Raw genomic sequence first — 19,315 nt, 5'->3', positions numbered from 1 at the left:
CAATGGGCTTTTATTGGGTTTAATTTGCATAGGAATACAGGATATTCCAATGCAATGACACCAGTCATTGTCAGGCAGTAATGATCAAACAATAGATAACATTCAAAGAACTGTGAGGGTTTATTCTGAGTCAGGGTCAGATAGCTAAAGGGCCATGAAACTTTGGGAAACAAACTCATTTTATGCTTGGTTCCTTATCATTTAAATTGAGGGCATTCTTAGCAAAGCAGGTTTCACAGGATTTTATGCTTTCTTTCTTAGGACTGATGTCCCAGGGAACTGCCCTTTCCTGCACAGGGCTGCACCCACCTCCAGCATTGTTTTAGGCTTAAGTTGGGGGTAGGATGTGGGCAGCCAAGAGATTAGGAGACTTTTTACAGATAGAATGAGGACTCAGGCTATGACAAAGCTGAGGGGTGAAGGTCCATCACCCCTTTTTCTATAGCCCTCTAAGTTCTTCCCTGATGGCCCCTTTGTGACTGTGCCTGTCTTAGGTCATCCCTCCCTTGTGGAATCTTACCCGTCATTGGCTAACCAGTCATCTGACTGGGGCCAAGCAAGGTAAAGTAAAGTGGACAGAGGCTGTGCCCCTGTTGGAAGGATAAGGATAAGCCTTGTCTCCATAGTGGCTTATGGTCCCAAGGTCTTTTTATTCAGCTTTAGCCATGCGGGGGGGGGGGGGGTTACAGCTTCTGAAACCAGGCAGGGCAGTTCCCAACAGGAGAAGAGGAGTTGACTTAAAGAATAATTGAGTTCTAAATTAATTAATCAAAGACCAACCAACCAGTAAGCATTTATTAAGCAACTACTTTGAAATCATTTGTTAGGTGCTGTGGAGAGCTCAAAAGACCTAGAATTTCAACTCTGCATCAAGGAACTTAGTGTTTTGGGGAAGACCTAAGTGGTTATACAAAAAACAATCAAAGAACAACCTAGGACCTTGTAGTCCTCCAGGATTTCCAAAAAAAGAAAGAGAATTGACAATTACTTGTCTAGAAGCTCGTGGAGGAAATAAAGTTAAGAACAAATCATTCCATTTATGAACATCAGTATTTGATTTGAGTGCTTATCCTTAATTATATTTGTTTGATTTCTCTTATCAGAATCTGACTCTCTTAATTTCTGGAGTAATATGGCTGAAGTGCAGTGTTGAGGACCTGGAGCCACAGTGCCTGGGACTAGTAAGGAGTTTGGGGCTGATCTGAGGTCTGAGGTCAGAAAGGAGTGATTTATCTGCAGTCATCTGGGAGAGCTGACCTGGAGTTGTTTCCTTGGCTTGGATTCTATATTGTAAAAAAAATAATATATGTTTGGTCATTTGAAAAATGGAAATAACAGGAGTTCTGGCCAAGATAGAGGCATAGGTAGAAACCCTTCACTTCCTCACATAACCAAAAGGATACCAACCAATCTAAAAACAATAAATGACCAGAAGTGCCAGAAAATCAAACTGCATGGAACTTTGACAACCAAGGAGTTAAAAAATCATTCACCAGATTAATGGCACCACCATGCAGCAAAGAGGGTTGCTTCTTCCAGGTGAACATCTAAGACTCCACCCCCCCCCCCCACAACATAACAGGTGCACTGAGACAAATAAATACGGCCCAAATGAAAGAACAGATCAAAACTCCAGAAAAAGACCGAAGTGATGAGGAGACAGCCAACCTATCTGATGCAGAGTTCAAAACACTGGTAATCAGGATGCTTATAGAACTGATGGAACTCAGTCGTAAAATGAAGGAACAAATGAAAAATATCCAAAGTGAAATAAAGTAAAATGTACAGGAAACTGACAGTGAAGGGAAGGAAACTGAGACTCAAATCAATGATCTGTAACAAAAGGAAGAAATAAATATCCAACCAGAACAGAATGAAGAAACAAGAATTCAAAAAAAAATCAGGAGAGGCTTAGGAACCTCTGGGACAACTTTAAATGTTCCAATATTCAAATCATAGGGGTGCCAGAAGGAGAAGAACAAGAGCAAGAAGTTGAAAACTTATTTGAACAAATAATGAAGGAAAACTTCCACAATTTGGCAAAGGAAATAGATTTCCAGGAAGTCCAGGAATCCCAGAGAGTGCCAAAGAAGGTGGACCCAAGGAGGAACACACCGAGGCACATCATCGTCAAGTTACCTAAGATTAAAAATAAAGAGAGAATCTTAAAAGCAGCAAGAGAAAAGGAGACAGTTACCTACAAAGGAGTTCTCATAAGGCTATCAGCTGATTTCTCAAAAGAATTGCAGGCAAGAAGGGTCTGGAAAGAAGTATTCAAAGTCATGAAAGGCAAAGACCTACATTCAAGATTACTTTATCCAGCAAAGCTTTCATTTAGAATGCAAGGGCAGTTCTTCCCAGATAAGGTGAAGTTAAAGGAGTTCAATATCACCCAGCCATTATTATATGATATATTAAAGGTACTTATCTAGGAAATAGAAGATTAAAAACTATGAACAGTAAAGTGACAATAAACTCACAACTATCAACAACTGAATCCAAAAAAAATGAAAACAAAAACTAAGCAAACAACTAGAACAGGAACAAAATCATAGAAATGGACATCACATGGAGGGTGTTCAGTGGGGAGGGGGAGGGGAGGAATGGGGAGGAAGGTACAGGGAATAAGAAGCATAATTGGTAGGAATATAATAGATGGGGAGAGGTTAAGAATGGTATAGGAAACAGAGAAGTCAAAGAACTTATATGTACAATCCATGGACAGGAACTAAGGGGGTGGAAGTCTGGAGATTTGAGGGGTGCAGGGTGGAGCAGGGATAAAGGGGGAAAATTGGGAAAACTATAACAGCATAATCAGTAAAATATACTTAAAAAAAGAATCTGACTCTGAAAAATGTAGGACCATAGGGGAGATTGGCAAGGGATATGAGATGAGATGGGAAGGAAGTCAGGTAGGGCAAAGGTTTAGTGAGGAGACACAGGTGAAATGGTGGTTGGGAAGGTGCAGGAGCCCTGGCTGAAATATTATAAATGGCTGTTGGGAGTTGCTCTAGGATCTGGGGCAGAGTCAAGATAAGAGGTGAGTTTAGCTTCTGATGTTCACTGAAGACTAGTATCTGAGACAAGCATCAAAGTAAATTCCCAGGGAAGCCAAATACTTCTAAAAGGAAACCGTTCCTAGTCTTAAATATCAGGGCTCATTAGGCAACATATATTATAGTTCCTCTGCATCAGGAGCCATGTCTTCATCACCCTAGGCCCACTCACTGACGATGTCTGTGGTCAATGCCATGAGCTTCTGGCAGCCAGATCTTAATCAGCTCCACCTTCCCTCTTTCCCTCACAAGATATCAGGGCCCTCAGAAGCTCCTCTCTCATCTGAAATTTGGAGTTTGGGTTGGCTGTCTGGACTGAACTTTGACAGTGTCCACAAACTATTTTTATTGAGGTGGTAATTATGATGAAAGAAAAGTGGAGCCATTTTTTGGAAGGCAGCTATGCTCACCACTATACCACCAACGCCACATGTGGAGCCATTTTTTGTTAGAATTTTGGCCATCTTGAATAATCCATTCTCCCATTCCCATGGGGAGATACTTTATTTTTCTCTTTTAAACCTCCTATGGATTGTTTATTTTTTACCTTAGCATGTCCTCTGTCATCCCTTTGAATTAACATTTGACCCTACAAATATGTATGTCTATATATATGGATGTATACCTACATGCACACATATATATATACACAAATATATATTATACATATATGTATATATATTAAAGTAACCAAATTAGGCCCAAGATGGAGTTGCTCAAGCTAAGCTTCATGTCAGCAAACCAAAATTAACTAAGTTTCGATGCTGGGCTCTTCCAGAAAAGGAAGGCCTGGGTCAATCAATCAATGCTTGCCAGTTCAGCATAAGTTACCTAACCTGGTTCCAAGACTTCCCTTTGCTCCATATAAGTAACCCTGCTTTAACCAATCAGCAAATGCCCAGTATAACTTTCTTGTTCCTGTTCACTTTGGTCTATAAAAATCTCTTGCTTGTACAGCTCTTCAGAGTTGTTTGCTGTCTGCTAGATTGGATGCTCCCTGATTCATAAATCATTAAATAAAACTAGTAAGATCTTTAAAATTTACCCAGTTGAATTTTATTCTTTGAAAATAGGACAGCAGGCTCAAAATGGAGTCAGTTATGCTAAGTCCCACATCACCAAACTGAGACAGTTTCAGGTCTCCCAGAAATAAAATCTTAGTCAATCAGGAATTGCCTGAACAGCACTAGTTAGGTAATCTGCCTGATAGACTCCTACCATCCCCTCCAGAGGTGTCCAACATTTTGGTGTCGCTGGGCCACACTGGAAGAAGAGTTGTCTTGGGTCACACATTAAATACATTATGACATGAAATCACAAAATTATTTCATAATGTTTTAAGTAAGTTTACGATTTTGTGTTGGGCTGCATTTATAGCCATGGGCCACAAGAAACCCCTGGGCTTGGGGTTAGACACCCTTGCTAGAGGAAAGTAACCATGCAATAACCAACCGGTTTTTTTGGCCTAGCACAACCTTCTTGTTCCTGCTCCCTTTCGCCTATGAAAGTCTTCATTTTGTACAGCTCCTCAGAGCTCCTTTCTATCTGCTAGGTTAGATGCTGCCAATTCATGAGTTGTTAAATAAAGCCAATCAGAACTTTACAATTTATTTAGCTGACTTTTATATTTTAACAACACACAACACATAATAATTATTTTAAAAACAATTTAGAAATGAAATGTTATTGGTTTTCTTTGAGTACACATCTCTTGGATAGAATTTTTACCCCAGGAGGGTAGATGGTAAGTTGTCTTAACCATTAGTTTATTACATAAAATGTTCACATGACATCTTTTTTGCACTTTCTTCCTGTAGCCTTTAAAATATAATTTTAGCCTTTTGGCCCATATGGATTGATATGCAAACTTGTTTTATGTGTAGCTTTTTTGACCTTTGTCTGTTTTTTCTGCTCTTTTGCCACCAAACTTCAAAGACAGTAAAACATGATACTCTCCTTTAACACAATTTAGTGTCTTTCTTTTTTCTTTTTTTAAAATTTCTTTATTTTTAGAGAGGGAAGGGAGGGAGATAGATAGAGACATCCATGTGCGGTTGCTGGGGGTCATGGCCTGCAACCCAGGCATGTACCCTGGCTGGGAATCCAACCTGCGACACTTTGGTTCCCAGCCCGTGCTCAATCCACTGAGCTACACCAGCCAGGGCTTACAATTCAGTGTCTTTCAATGCTCATAGTCAGAAAGTCCTGTGTGGTCTATATATGTTTTTATTAGTCACAGTAAAACTAGGCAAAGGACTATGGGGCTGGGCCAAGTGATAAAATATTCATGAGATGAGGAAAAAAATAGGCATTGTGGGGAGAAAAGGGAGGGGCAGAAGAAGAAGTGAAAGAAAGGGAGGGAAAAATGAATAAATGGGAGAAAATTGAGAAGAGGGGAAGATTAAAGAGAGAATCCTTCAAAAATCAATTTGACTTAGAACCCTCAGGAAGTCTTAATGAATCCTGTCCACACAGTGGGAAACTTTTATTGTATTAACTTAGAATTTAGGCTGCCATTAGTACTTACCTACTTTGACATAATTGAAATGTTGTTCCATGAAGTGTTCTCCTGAAAGGTGACACAAGAATCTAGCCATGATTTTATAATTTTGTGTGGAGCTTTCCAAGTACAGATGTATACACAAATGTGATCTGAAGATGGACTCGGGACTAAAAGGAGGCTGCAGTGAAAATTTCAGTGACTCAGATCCCTTCTGAAGATTGTAATCTCAGCCAAGCCTTTTGTTCGGATAATTCAGTCAGTAGAGTTTACTACATCTTTGGAATGGAGAGTGATTTCAGATGTTATCTAATGCAATCTCATTTTGGCTTCCCCACATTCCCCTGTGGGTGACATGGACCAAGCATACATGAAATCAGGAGGCTTTGACTAGAAACAAGTGATAAAGATTATTCAAGGGCCTTGGGATTTGCAAACTGTAATCACAATTAGGCAATATCCAGAGTGTTTGGAAGAAGAAAGAAAAGCTGAGTTCTTATAGTAAAAAGTACAGTGTTGAGAAAAATCAATCCTGCATTCTTAGGGATTGGTCCAAGGTAATAATACTCTAGATGATTGGTAGTATGGATAATAGATTTCAGATGGGTTGGATAATGGATATCAGGAAGTCTGTATATATGAATATTCTATTCTTAGTCCTTCAGGGAGTAGTCAGAAGTAAACTGGGTTTGATGTATATCTGAACATTGAGGCAGAACTGCAGAGTTCAAAATTTTAAGTTCCCAGGCTAGTTAAAACAAGAATAGAATTGTTTTCTCATACATGAACCTACTTGATTTTAGTAATTTAGTAGATTGATTAGTGACTCCGTTTTATTTTTTCACTCTATTCCTCAGTGAACTAACTCAATTTTCTCAGTTGTAAAACAAGACTAAATATTACCTATTTCAAATAGGGTATTATGAAAATAATGTAGGTCAATATGATTTACATAAATGTAAAGCACTGTGAGCCATGCACATAGTGTTTAAAAATGAGAGCTACTAAAACAGAATTGACTTAGATTAAACCTATCATTTTAAACATCAACTCTTCCTATAGTGTGTTGTGGGGACCAATGGGGGTGTGTGATTATTCTCAGAGACCATTTATAGGGGTCTGTGAAGTCAAAACTATTTTCTTAATGTAACCAATCCAGGTAAGTGGGTTGTTGCCTGCTGCACAACTGAAAAGTCAAACTTAGAGGCAGATGTCTTTTGCAGAGAGATTTTGAGAAAACCACACAAGGAGATCAGAGCCAAGGCTCAAATCAGTCTGTCCCCACCAACAAACTATTAGTGACTTTTATGGTGAAGAGGAAGGGTGGTTGTTCTGCACAGACTAGCCATGGAAACTAGTCTGGTCTTGTTTGACCTGGCTGCCGAAGGGGCGCTGGGAGGGAGGTTGGTGGTTTCTCTAGAAATACACTAAAAGAAACATCTAAGGTTCGGTCTCCTTAATAATATGAAAAGGTTATTTGCTGTTTCATTCTCATTACCTCAATAAGATGCAGTGGAGTTTTCGAGATCTACGTGGAAAACGATAGTGTTAACAGAGAAGCACAAGAGAATCCAGTTGTCTAAGTCAGGCATAAAGAGACTCTTCTCATTAATTTACAAAAATAAGTTACTTCTCATAAAAATGTTAACATGCAATGTATTAGTTAAGTGAATATTTTAAAACTTTGTTTTAATTTCTAGTACAATAAATATCAATATAACCTACAGAAACAAAAGCTCTTTTGGGTCTTCAATAAATTCCAAGAGTGTAAAGGATCCTGTAACAAAAGTTTGAGAGACAAGATTGTGATGCAACTCTTGACTGAGTAAATCTATGTGCCTTGTGACCGTCACAACGTCGTTTTCCAGCCTCTATGGCTCTTTCTTGTGGTTTCCTGTCTAGACTGAACTTCTTCCATTTTTGCCTGCCAAAGTCCTATCCCTAATTCAAGAGCATTTTGTTCTCTTTGAAGCTGGTCCAAATTTCGTGCCCTCCTCCATACCCTCTTCTCCTCACGTTGGGCCATTCGGCGCAGCCTTGGGTATCAATCTGCGTTGACAAAGACTCTTGAGGGTCCAGCCAGTGTTTCTCCAGATCTGAGAGGTCCTCCAGCGACCAGCACGTCCCAGACCACATTCACCAACTAAGCAGCGGTGCCTGGACTCAACTAGACCGGATGGCACCGGTGGGTCACCGAAAACCGAAAAGGAGGCCACTACACTCCAATGACAGAGGGGTACGGCCGGATTTATGAGGCTGCCACACAACGCGGGGGATTCCAACTTGTCAGGACTTCCACTCAGGATTCCTTGCACAGTCGAGCTGGCTGAGGGGCGGAGCCACGCGCTCACAGAGGGCGTGGCCTCCACTGCGCGCGGGAAAGGGGCTGGCGCCGCAAGCGCGTGCACAGTCTGCGGCCGCGCACTGCACGCTAAGGGCCCGGATGGCGGCGGCGGCAGCGGCTACTGGAAGCGGGACTCCCCGCGAGGAGGAGGGGTCTAGTGGGGAGGCAGCAGCCCCGCAGCCACAAGCCCCGACGAGTGGGTCCGGGGCTCGTCTCTCCAGGCTGCCTCTGGCTCGAGTGAAAGCCTTGGTTAAGGCAGACCCCGACGTGACGCTCGCGGGACAGGAAGCCATCTTCATCCTGGCTCGAGCCGCGGTGCGCGGGGAGCACCAGAATGGGGGCGGAGAGCGTCGCGAGGGGCGGGGCTTGGCGACAGCTGGGGCCCGGAGTTGTGGGGTGGAGCCGGAGGAGGAAGAGGAGGGTCTGGGAGGGGTGTGCTGAAGGCCCGGAAGTGAGGGTGCTGGGGCGGGACTATGAGATGGGGGTGTAGGAAGGGAAGACAGGGAAAGTACTGTATACAAAAGTACTGTAGTAGTTTGTCAACACACCTGCCTCATCCTGAGGGAGTGGACAGCATCTTTAATTTGCATCTCCAGTGTCTACCACAGAATTTGTAGGAATCTCAAGTGAATGTGTGGGGTGGAGGATTTACAAAGAAGGGAGGAGGGACGGGTCATGGCCTACTGCGGGAGGGCGAGGAGGAGCAGACCTTTAGGAAGTGCAGGACAGCCTTCAGCTTTCCTCAGAACCTCTCTAGGCATCTGAGCCTCCTTTCACCCCGCCCCACTCACAAATAGGAGCACTCACGAAAGTTGTGCTAGTACCCTTTAGTACAGCGGATCCTCAAATAACTTTCTTTTTGTTCAACATCGTTTCTACATAACGTTGATGAGATGCCATAGGAGCTTAACTCTTGTTTATACCACTTAGCCTACGGTAAAATTGGCTTTGTTACATGGTATGTCACTTAAAGTCTCAGGTTGAGTGAGGGCTTACTGTACACTTCTGTTTGCTTCGCAGGAACTGTTTGTGGAGACTATTGCAAAAGATGCCTACTGCTGTGCTCAACAAGGAAAGAGGAAAACCCTCCAGAGGAGAGATTTGGGTATAGTGTCACTGTGATATTTGGTACCTCAGGCTGACAAGGGAGGCTGGGTGAAGTTTTCCCACGTACTGGTTAAGAAGGCATCAAAGTAAAATGATGTCTGTGCCACAGGGTCTCTCTGATATTTTCTGTTGGACTGTCATGGCACGAGAAAGCCCTACCTTTAGAGTCTCTATGCTTTGAGTGGGTGGAGGTATGTTGGGGCCGAGAACGAAAGGAGTCTAGCTGTTGTCAAAACTGACAAGACCTCTTTATCCTGTGTGCCATGTTGTACCAGACTTGCCATTTCTGTTTCCTCTAGAAATGGGGGTTTGATTTCTGACTCTTCTTTCTAGGTGGTAACCATCATGCATGTGTAAGCTTTTGTATATTGTATTCTCACTTTCCCTGCTATATTGCCCAACTTTTCTCTTTTGATTCTCAGAGCAAAGAAGTTCCCTTCACTGAACAGTCAGGATTTGCTCAGCTTTTCTTGCTATTGGAGAGAGAGCGAGAGAGAGGGCGAGCGCGTGCCCTAGCTGAGAGTTAAGATTTGATGGTGGAGTGGAAATGGATCTCAAGATAGCAAAGGGGCAAATTTTATAAATTTCCTGGTTTGCACAAAGTCTCTTGCCCCCTTCAGTGTGTGCATTGTACTTTTAGGGGGCTGATGTTCCTTTATCTTGTGTTTCAGATAATGCAATAGAAGCTGTGGATGAATTTGCTTTTCTGGAAGGTAAGTTCTCTACCAATGGGTAATTATTTTCAGCTGTCGTTTCCATGCTAATGATCTGACTTCAAAACCTCTCCCTACTTTCTATTGAGATAGGTAAAACTAATTTGCTAAATCTGATGAGATTTAGAAATTCTAATTCCCGTGGGGAATTAGAACTTCTACTTGAGAATTGCTAATAATAAAGAAATGGGAGAGTAAGTAAGATTGCAGTGGAGTTTGGTGGATCCTGATGTTTAATTCCTACTTTGCTCTACCCCTAGATATAAATTTTTCCCCTCAAAGTGCTAGAAATCAGAAATAATCACCAACATTTAAAGGGTTACTTCTTATTTCTTTTTTTAATAGTCTGTTAAGTGATTATTTTGCTGCAGAGATTCTGTGCTTGTATCTATTCTTGGGAATTTTAGATTAACTTGTGTACTAACTAAATTTTGTCATTTAGCAAATACTTGAAATACCTTGCTTTAGCTACCTTCTCTTAGAACTATTCTGCTACTTGATCCCCAAATCTGGTCAGTTTACTCTTTCTTACACATATTCCGAGGTATTCTCATTACATCCTTCAAGCCTCATTACATTCAGAAATCTTCTTGATTTATTTTATTATATTTATACCTGTGTTTTGCATCTTTGTATAAATCTAAGCCCCTGGCCCTTTTGATCCATTGTTTTAAAAGTCTTTAAAGATAAATTCCCATGACCAGCTTCAAGTATTTCTGAATTTGTAGTGTTTTCTTAAGCCATTCTATTTGTCTACTTACTATTCTTAAAAATGACTTGCTAGCTGTCTACCTAAGGCAGGCAACTTCTTGTGCCTGACTTCCTGTAAGTTTTCTAGTCAGAAATGCTGGGAACCTGCTTTACCTACTCATATTTAATTACCAGCTCTTCAGAGATGAGTAAAATGATCAGATTTGTATTTTAAAGATATACCACAAGTGCCCTTCAGATAATAAATTAATTGGAGGATGCCAGGAATAGAAGTGGAGAGATCTTACGCACTTTTCTATCCCAGTCTCTGCCATGGCATAGTACTTAGCTTGGATTTTTAATAAATACCATTTATTGAGGGGTAGATGTGTTCACTTTCATGTTCTGATTCAATAATCTTAGTAATTGAATGCTCTGTGCTGTATCACATTAACAGAGCAGAATTTTGGCCATTTTAGCCCTTGTGGATTTAGTCAGTATTATATTATTTTGTACTTGGTAAAACAAATGTTCTTATGTCATTACAAGTGTATGTTCTAAGTAGAAAATTGTTTTTTTCTTTTTGAATCAAGGCAATATATATCCATGCTTAATAGTCAAATAGTTATCTAATGGCATATAATGAGATAACAACTGTTGCCCCTCACCTTTTTGTTTTTGTTTTTAGTTTTCAGGAGGTTACTTATATTTCTAGGTAGTATGCTTCCTCCTTAATTTACCAGCTACAGTTGTTATCAGTTCCTGCTATGATAAATGAAGATTTGGCTAACCTATACTACTCCATAAGTCCCTTCCCTCTTTCCTGTTTTTTGGTAGTTGGTATCATTATTTTTACAGTTTATATAACACAGTAAAATGTGTATTTTTTATTGTACCCAAGTTTTAACATATTTTTTTCTCCCCACTTTGTAAGGTGTGACTATTATTGCATCTGTCTTTTCCTTTCCTGTTTTTAGCTTCCAACTCTTGTTCTGTGTCATCTATACTTATTCTTTCACATTGTTGAGGCTGGTAACATTTATATCATCTTATCAGAATTGAATCTTCTGTGTTGTATCTGTAAGTTGAGTGTAGAAGTTGAAAAACAGCCCTCCTCTGTGCTTTCTGTCCCTTACTACCTCATATAGGTCCCTCCCTGCAGGCACCTTTTATTAGGCTCTGTAATCTTCTAGATATTTTATGCAAATAAATTAATATATATATATTTTTTTGTAAGTATTTCCTTGTGAAATACAGCATGAACAAATGTAAAGTCAATAAATAATAAAATGAACAGTATTGTAACCAACAACTAGGCCAAGAGGTAGAATGTTGTCAGCCCTCAGAAGTTCTGGATATATTCCTTCTTTATTATATGTGTTCCCATGACCGGTCCTGACATACCTGTATCCTGATTTTTTGGTAATTCTTTGATTTTCTTTATAATTTTACTACATAAGCATGCATCCATCAATAGTTTTTTTTCTTTAGGTTAATTCATTTATGAGATTCATCTTTGTGGTTGTACATATATCTAGTTTGTTCATTTCTTTGCTGTATGGCATGCCATCATATAACAATACTGTAACCATTTTCATATCACTTTTTGGATATTGTGCTATTATAAACAACTTACTATGAACATTCTTGTATGTTTTTCTTTGGGGGGGTGTGTGTATGTGTATGTGTAAAATTGCTGGGACGTAGGCTATATGTAGCTCCCTTTTGTAGGTACTGCTGAAATTCCTGTATACCTGATTCACATTAATACTAGTAATATAGGAAAATTCTCATTGCTCCTCATTCTTGCCAACACTTGATATTATCAGTTTTTGATTTTTGTCAATCTGGTAGGAATGTAAGTGTAAATTGCATTGTGGTTTTAATTTGCATTCCCTGATTACAAGTGACGTTGAGCATCTTTTCATATGCATATCCATTTCTTTTTTTGCATGTTTGTCCTATTTTTCTTTTGGATATTTTGTCTTTTTTTATTATCGATTTATAATAATACATATATATTCCGAATAGAATGTTGTTCAGGATATGAGAGAAAAATGTATTTTCCTGGTTTATGATTTTCCTTTTCACTCCATATAGCTAATGCTATTTGTGATCTGTTTAATAACAAATTTTTCCCTAACCCAAGGTCATGAAGACATTCTCCTATGTGCTAAAATATTTATAGCTTGTCTTTTATAAAACTAGAGTTGACTTTTTATTTATTGGATTGAGGTGGGGGTCTAATTTCTTTTTTTTCCTTCTCATTTGGATATCCACTTGTCCATATCATTTTTTCACATTTCTATCTTCGCTGTAAATCAGGGTTGTTTCTGGGCTTTTTGTTCTCTCCTGTTGATCTGTTTTTCTACTCCCATGGCAGTACCATACTGTCTCGATTATAGTAGTTTATTCAAGAGAGCAACTCTTCCCACCTTGTTTTTGAAGTGTTTTTGGTTCTTTGCATTTTCATGTGTATTTAGAATCTGCTTGTCAAATTTCACAAAAAGAAATATTGATATGGATGGCATTGAGTCTATAGATTACTTTGGGGGAGAAATGATATTTTTACTATAGTGAATCTTCCAGTTCATGAACATGATATGGTTTTCATTTATTTAGATCTTTAATTTTTTCTAATTAAGTTTTTATACTACATGAAGAAATCTTGACATATTCTGTTAAATGTTTTCCTCTAAGTACTTAATGTTTTTAATATTGTGTTAGTGGCATCTTTCTAAAAATATCATTTTTAAAATGTTGCTAGTATATAGAAATATAATTGGTTTCATATGTTAACTTTGTACCTAGTCTCTTGCTCAACTTTATTAATTGTAATTTATCTGTTTATTCTTCTTTTGGATTTCCTTAATCACACAGTAATATCTGCCTGTAATGACATTTCTGTGAAGTTCTTTTTAATTCTTATCTTTTAATTTTTTACTTGCCATAATGCACTGGCTAGAATCTCCAGTAGTGTTGAGTAGAAGTAGTGATAGCAAATATCTTGACAACAAAGAGAAAGCTTGTAGTGTTTTTCCAGTAATTAGGCTTACTGTAGGTTTTTTGTTTTTTTGCGAGTGTGGATTATCAGAATGCAAATACTACATCATGTTTATGAGAGAGATTGATATTTTTTATACTATATGTGAGCCCCACTCAAATTAGATGGAGAATATACCTCTTTTTTCTATGTTCTCTGGAAAACTTTTTGTAAATTTAGACTGATTTCTTTGACTGTTTGGTGGAATTCACCAAGAAAACCATCTGGGCCTGGAATTTTCTTTGTGGGAAGATTTTTGATTATTGATCCAATTTTTGGAATGGTTTTAAAACTATTCTGATCCTCTTTATTTTTGTGAGACATCCCCTCTTTCCCCAAGGAGTTCCAGTTTTTCTAAGAATTTTATATTTGTATATGTAAATTTTCAAATTTATTGGCATAAAGTTCTTCACAATGTACTTTTATTATCTTTGTAATGTCTATAAGGAAGTTATTAACATTCCCTTTTTTATTCTTTGTGCTATCAGAACTTTTTCTCTTTTTCCCTTGATCACTTTCACTAGAGGTTTATCAATTTTCTTAGTCTTTTCAAAGAACAAACCTTTGGCTTTGTTGATGCTAACACATAATTCTATTTTATATTTTATTAGTTTCTGCTCTTTATTATTTCTTCTCTTTACTTTTTTGGAGTTTAAGTTTGCTGTTTTTTCCCAACTCTCTGAGACAGATTTTTAGTTTGTTAAAGTTTAGGCCTTTTCTCTACCTTCTACATTTTAAGTTATAAATTTGCCACTAGTCTTTGCTTTGAATGTATCTCACTTTTTAATAGATATTTTTATTAGTATTTGGTTTGAAATTTTTTTAATTGTAAAAATTTTATTTATTTTTAGAGAGAGGGGAAAGGAAAGTCAAAGAGAAGGAGAGCAACATTGATCAGTTGCCTCTTGCAGGCTGCCAACCAGGGACCCAGTCTGCAACCCAGGCATGTGCCCTGACTGGGAACTAAACCAACAACCTTTCAGTCCGTAGGCTGGTGGTCAGTCTACTGAGCCACACCAGCGAGGGCTGAGCTTTTTTCTTTCTCTTTTTGTTTTTAGGGCTGAATGTTTTTAAATTCATTTTTTTGGGCTTGTGCATTATTTAGATGAATATTTTTTAATTTCCAAAAAATATGAAAATTTTAGTTAACTTTTTTGTTAATAATAATTGCATTGTTTTAAAAAATGTACTCTATTATTTCTGTTTTTTGGGATATTCGAAACTTGAGTTATGGCCCCAATATATGGGCAATCTTGTGAATGTTCTGTGTGTTCTTAAAGAAAAGGTGTATTCTGTAGTTGTTGGGTGCACTGTCAGGTTTGGTGATTGCAGAGTTCAGATTTTGTGTTTCTATGGAATTCTTGTCTGCTTATTTAATCAGTTTTTGAGAATGGTGTGTTAAAGTCTACTATGATTGTAGACTGTTTCTACTTATATATCTGGGTCTGTTTTTCTTTGTATATTATGAGACCATAAAATTAGGTATACATACATTTTATATTGTTATATATTACTAGTGTTTGAATCTGTTGTATTTATAAATTGACCATCGTTATTTCTAGCAGTGCTTTTTGCCTTAAAGTCTATTCTGTCTAATGTTATAAAAGTGTACCAGCTTTCTTTTTTATTTTTGCCTTTATATCTTTGCAAATAGTGTATAATTGGATTATTTTTAAAAATTCAGACTGGCAGTCTTTAACTGACACACACACACAGGTAACTTATATTTGATATAATTAGTGATGTGTGTGGGTTTAAATCTCTCATTTTGTGCTGTTTGTCTTGCTGATGTTTTATTTTTTCTCTTCATCTTTTGCCCCCCTTTTTTTAGTGTAATTTATTATTCCACTTTTTTTCTCTATTATTTTGGAAGTTAGTTGATCTAGTTCTTTTCTTTTAGTTGTTACTCTGTCAGGTACTTTCATGCATCCTTAATATACCAAAGTCTGTTGTTAGTACCTTTTCCCTCAGCAGAATGGGATCTTAGAATATATTAACTCCATTTATAAGTCTCTTCTGCCGCACATGTTTTATTGTCATGTATTTTTGTTTCATCTTTTGTCTTTGTCAGTTCACATAAGTCATTATCATTGCTATATTACACAGTTAATGAAATATAAAATTACCAATATATTTACTACTATCCTTGCTCTTCTTTTCATTCTGTATTCCTGGATCCTTCATTTGTGATCATTTTCTTTCTTCCTGAAGTAAATCCTTTAGAACTTCCTTAAATTTGGGTCTACTGGTAGCTGCCTTGTTTTTTTATTTTAGCACATTGAAGCTATTATCTACTTTCTTCAGTTTCTATTGTTTCTGTTCAGAAATCACCTGTTAACCTGTTATTCTTTTGGAATTAGTTCATCCTTTTTTTCTGTATGCTTTTGAGATCTTCTCTTTACGTTTGCTATTTCTGTAGTTTCACTTTGATGTATTTAGGTATAGATTTCTTACATAGTCTGCTTAGGGTTGTTAAATACGTGAATCTGTCCTGGAAAATTCTTAGCCAGTAATTGTTGAAATATTGGCTGTGCTTTGTTTTTTTCTCTCTTTTCTCTTTGGGATTCCCATTAAACAGGTATTAAAACTCAGCCATAATTTTGCCTCTCCATGATGTGTTCTGTCTATTTTTTTTGACCTCCCAGTTTGCTCTCTCTTCAGTGGTCTTACCTCTTTTAAACTTTTCTGTTGATTTTTTTAGTTTCAGTTTTGTTTTTATATTTTTCATTTCTGCAAAATGTTTGGTTATTTTTTAAATATATTTTTGTCACTTTTGTTTGTATTTTCTGCAGGGATTTTGAAGCTTGTATTTTATTTCTTTAAACATAGTAAGCACTATTGTTTCATGGTCTGTGTCTAGTCTAATACTTAATTAAGCCTTTTGAAGCATTTATTTTTTGTCTATGGTTCCTGCTGGTACTGTCTCAAGGTATTTTTTCTCTATATGTCTAGTCATATCAGTACATCATTCATTGAACTTGATAAAATTATTTGTTGGATAATTTGAGGGTTATGTTATAAAATTTTCAAAGATTTTCATGTGCTTCTGCAACACACCTAGTAGGCATTTATCAGTGCAGGATCTCCTTAATCCAAATCCAAGATTTGAGGATCCTTGGATCACCATGGTGATATAAACCCTGATTGCAGGACTGTGAGGGGCTAATTTAATTCTGGTTTTGCCTCACTTGAGAGTGTAGTCGTTTATTTGGGACTCCAGCTTTTTAAAAAAAGCAGGATTGGGGACAGATTGTCAGACCCTCGCACCTGGGGAGACTCTGGGATTCAATTCCTGGTTCACTGAGCCTGCCAGAATCACAGCTTTTCTCAGATCTGTCTTTTGGATTGACAGATACCTTCAGGGCAAAGGCAGCTTTGAAGGCTGGGTTTACTTTGTGGATTTTGGATCTGATTTTCTTGATGGTTCTTCAATGCCTGAAGGATTAAAAAAATAGTTTAATCAGCTTTTTCAGTTGGTCGCAGCAGGAATTTAACATTCTCACTTTTTTAAAATTTATTTTATTGATTATACTATTACAGTTGTCCCATTTCCCCCCTACATTCCCCTCTACCCTGCACACCCCCTCCCACCCACATTCCCCACTTTAGTTCATGTCCATGTGTCATAAGTTCTTTAGCTTCTACATTTCCCATACTATTCTTGCCCTCCCTCTGTGTATTTTCTACCTACCATCTATGTTACTTATTCTCTGTACTTTTCCCCCCCTCTCCTCCTCCCACTCCCCTGTTGCTAACCCTCTATGAGATCTCCATTTCTGTGGTTCTGTTCCTGTTCTAGTTGTTTGCTTAGTTTGTTTTTGTTTTTGTTTTAGGTGTGGTTGTTAATAATTGTGAGTTTGTTCTCAGTTTACTACACCTGTTTTTCATCTTCTTTTACTTAGATAAATCCCTTTGACATTTCATAAAATAAGGGCTTGGTGATGATGAACTCCTTTAACTTGACCTTATTCGGGAAGCACTTTATCTGCCCTTCCATTCTAAATGAAAGCTTTGCTGGATAGAGCAATCTTGGATGTTTAACATTCTCACTTTTTAAAAAAAGTAAATTTTTGTCTCTTACTGTATAGGATTTCTTCAAATGCCTGGTAATTTTTATCCTATTTAAAAATGAGGGAGTATGGCCATTGTTGGAAACTGTATGTGTATGTGTGTGTTTTGTCTGGTAGTTTTATTTTAGTGTGTGCAGGAGTGGGACTGGATGTTATGGTGGGGTCCCCAAAAGGCCAGAATGCAGAAGGCTTTATGTGGGGAGCTAGCATTTTCAGAAACTGTTCTCCTTCTCCAGATAATTCCTTTATTTTTTTAGAAGAGAGCCCTCTGATACTTTCCTGCCAAATTAGGTTTAAATCCTTGTTTCCTGGTAGTGCTGCCCTCAGGGAGGGTTGTGGGGAGATGGGGCCAGCTGTTTCTCTCTCTTTCCGTCATTCCCCGCATCTGAGTCTGCAGCCTCTGCACGGGGCTCCTAGGCAGATGGGTTCCCACCTCTGCTGCAGTTCCTTCTTTGTTCATTCTGGGCTCATTTTTCTTCTACACTATTATTAACATACTTAAGTCAGGTTTTTGTTACTTTTTTGAAATCTCTTAATGCTGATGCCTGTCCCCACATTCTTCGTTGTAGATTTACATATTTTTTAAGCCATTTTTTCTTTTGAATGGAATCTTGGATGGGAGGGCATGGAAACTTGTGCTCTTGGTATTACATCTTAAACTGGAACTTTCTCAAAAAGTTATAAACTCTTTGCTTAGAGAACTTCTCATGTATTTTGTATCACTCATCCCTTGTGCAGTGTCTACAAATGCTCATTAACCTGACAACTTCTTAGGCCTTTTCCTACGTCTGATTCTAACTCTCCAGACCAGTATGCTTAATTCCCAACTGCCCACCCTCTGTGCTGACATGATTTTCCCCAAGGATTTTTTGGATGGATATTCTTCAAAATGTGTTTTGGTCTTAGAGAACTGCCAGCACCAAAGCAGCTTTCACTTTAACTTTGCCCAGTTTATTACACTCATCCATTTCTTGAGGCACCTTACCTGATACATTGCTCTTTGTCTTTTTAGGTACTTTGGATTGATTGCTGAGCTGGGGACTTTTGTGAGCCTTTACCTACATCCTTCAGCTAGCCTTCTGCAGGCCTCAGCTTTGAAGAAGAGTCCTTGGAAAGTCACACATATACTTTTCCTGTTCTCGCTTCACCTAAGCCAGAATAAACACAGATCTCATCTGTTAGTCCTACAAGGTCTTCCACTGCTGTGTCTTCCATTTCAGGCCTCGATGCAGCTACTGCTGCTTGAGGCAGAGAAAAGGGAAATAATTTGTGTAGGTTGCTTAATGAATGGTAGGGACCAGAATAAAGGTGTCTGATCAAGCTCGTGTGTTTTACGGTTTTGCCTTTGTTGTCACCGCCCTGACTGGAGAGCTAGCGTGCCTGGTCACAGACCTTCCTGACCTTTTCTGCCAGCCATCCTAAGCTCAGTCTTTTATTTGTTCTTCATTTTTCCAGCCTGCCACCAGAATCTGGTTCCAGAGTTTACTCGATACCACATAAGGTCTTCGTAAGTTCAAATAAATGTGATCCTAGATGTAAAACTAATTAAAACTTTTAATAGCTTTGTTGAGATATAATTCATATACCATACAGTTCACCCTTTTAAAGTACATATTTCAATAGTTTTTAGTATATTTACAGAGATATACAACTATCACCACAATTTAAGAACATTTTCATATGAGTGGAATCATCCTATGTGGCTGTTGTGCGTGGGATCACCGGCCAGCAGTGACCACGGAATGCTGTGGATGGCTCGACGAAAACACGCGAGAAAAAACACACATGCACA

At 38.3% G+C, this 19,315-nt stretch overlaps 1 protein-coding gene across 1 annotated transcript; it reads left to right on the top strand.

The window, feature by feature from the left end:
• The first annotated feature begins 7,949 nt into the window (after positions 1-7,949).
• On the top strand, positions 7,950-18,843 carry POLE4 (DNA polymerase epsilon 4, accessory subunit). The gene is made up of 4 exons (XM_045828186.1): positions 7,950-8,215; positions 8,921-9,005; positions 9,679-9,720; positions 18,536-18,843. Exons 1-4 carry the CDS (start codon positions 8,000-8,002, stop codon positions 18,547-18,549), a joined length of 357 nt encoding a protein of 118 aa, XP_045684142.1. The 5' UTR covers positions 7,950-7,999; the 3' UTR covers positions 18,550-18,843.
• The last annotated feature ends 472 nt before the right edge of the window (positions 18,844-19,315 follow it).

The sequence above is a fragment of the Phyllostomus hastatus genome, unplaced genomic scaffold (genome assembly GCF_019186645.2).
Source record: "Phyllostomus hastatus isolate PE091 unplaced genomic scaffold, TTU_PhHast_1.1 phas_scaffold_78, whole genome shotgun sequence".
In the NCBI taxonomy this organism is placed as follows: domain Eukaryota; kingdom Metazoa; phylum Chordata; class Mammalia; order Chiroptera; family Phyllostomidae; genus Phyllostomus; species Phyllostomus hastatus.
Note: the sequence above shows the minus strand (reverse complement) of the source record. Positions and strands in the feature narration are given on the sequence as shown.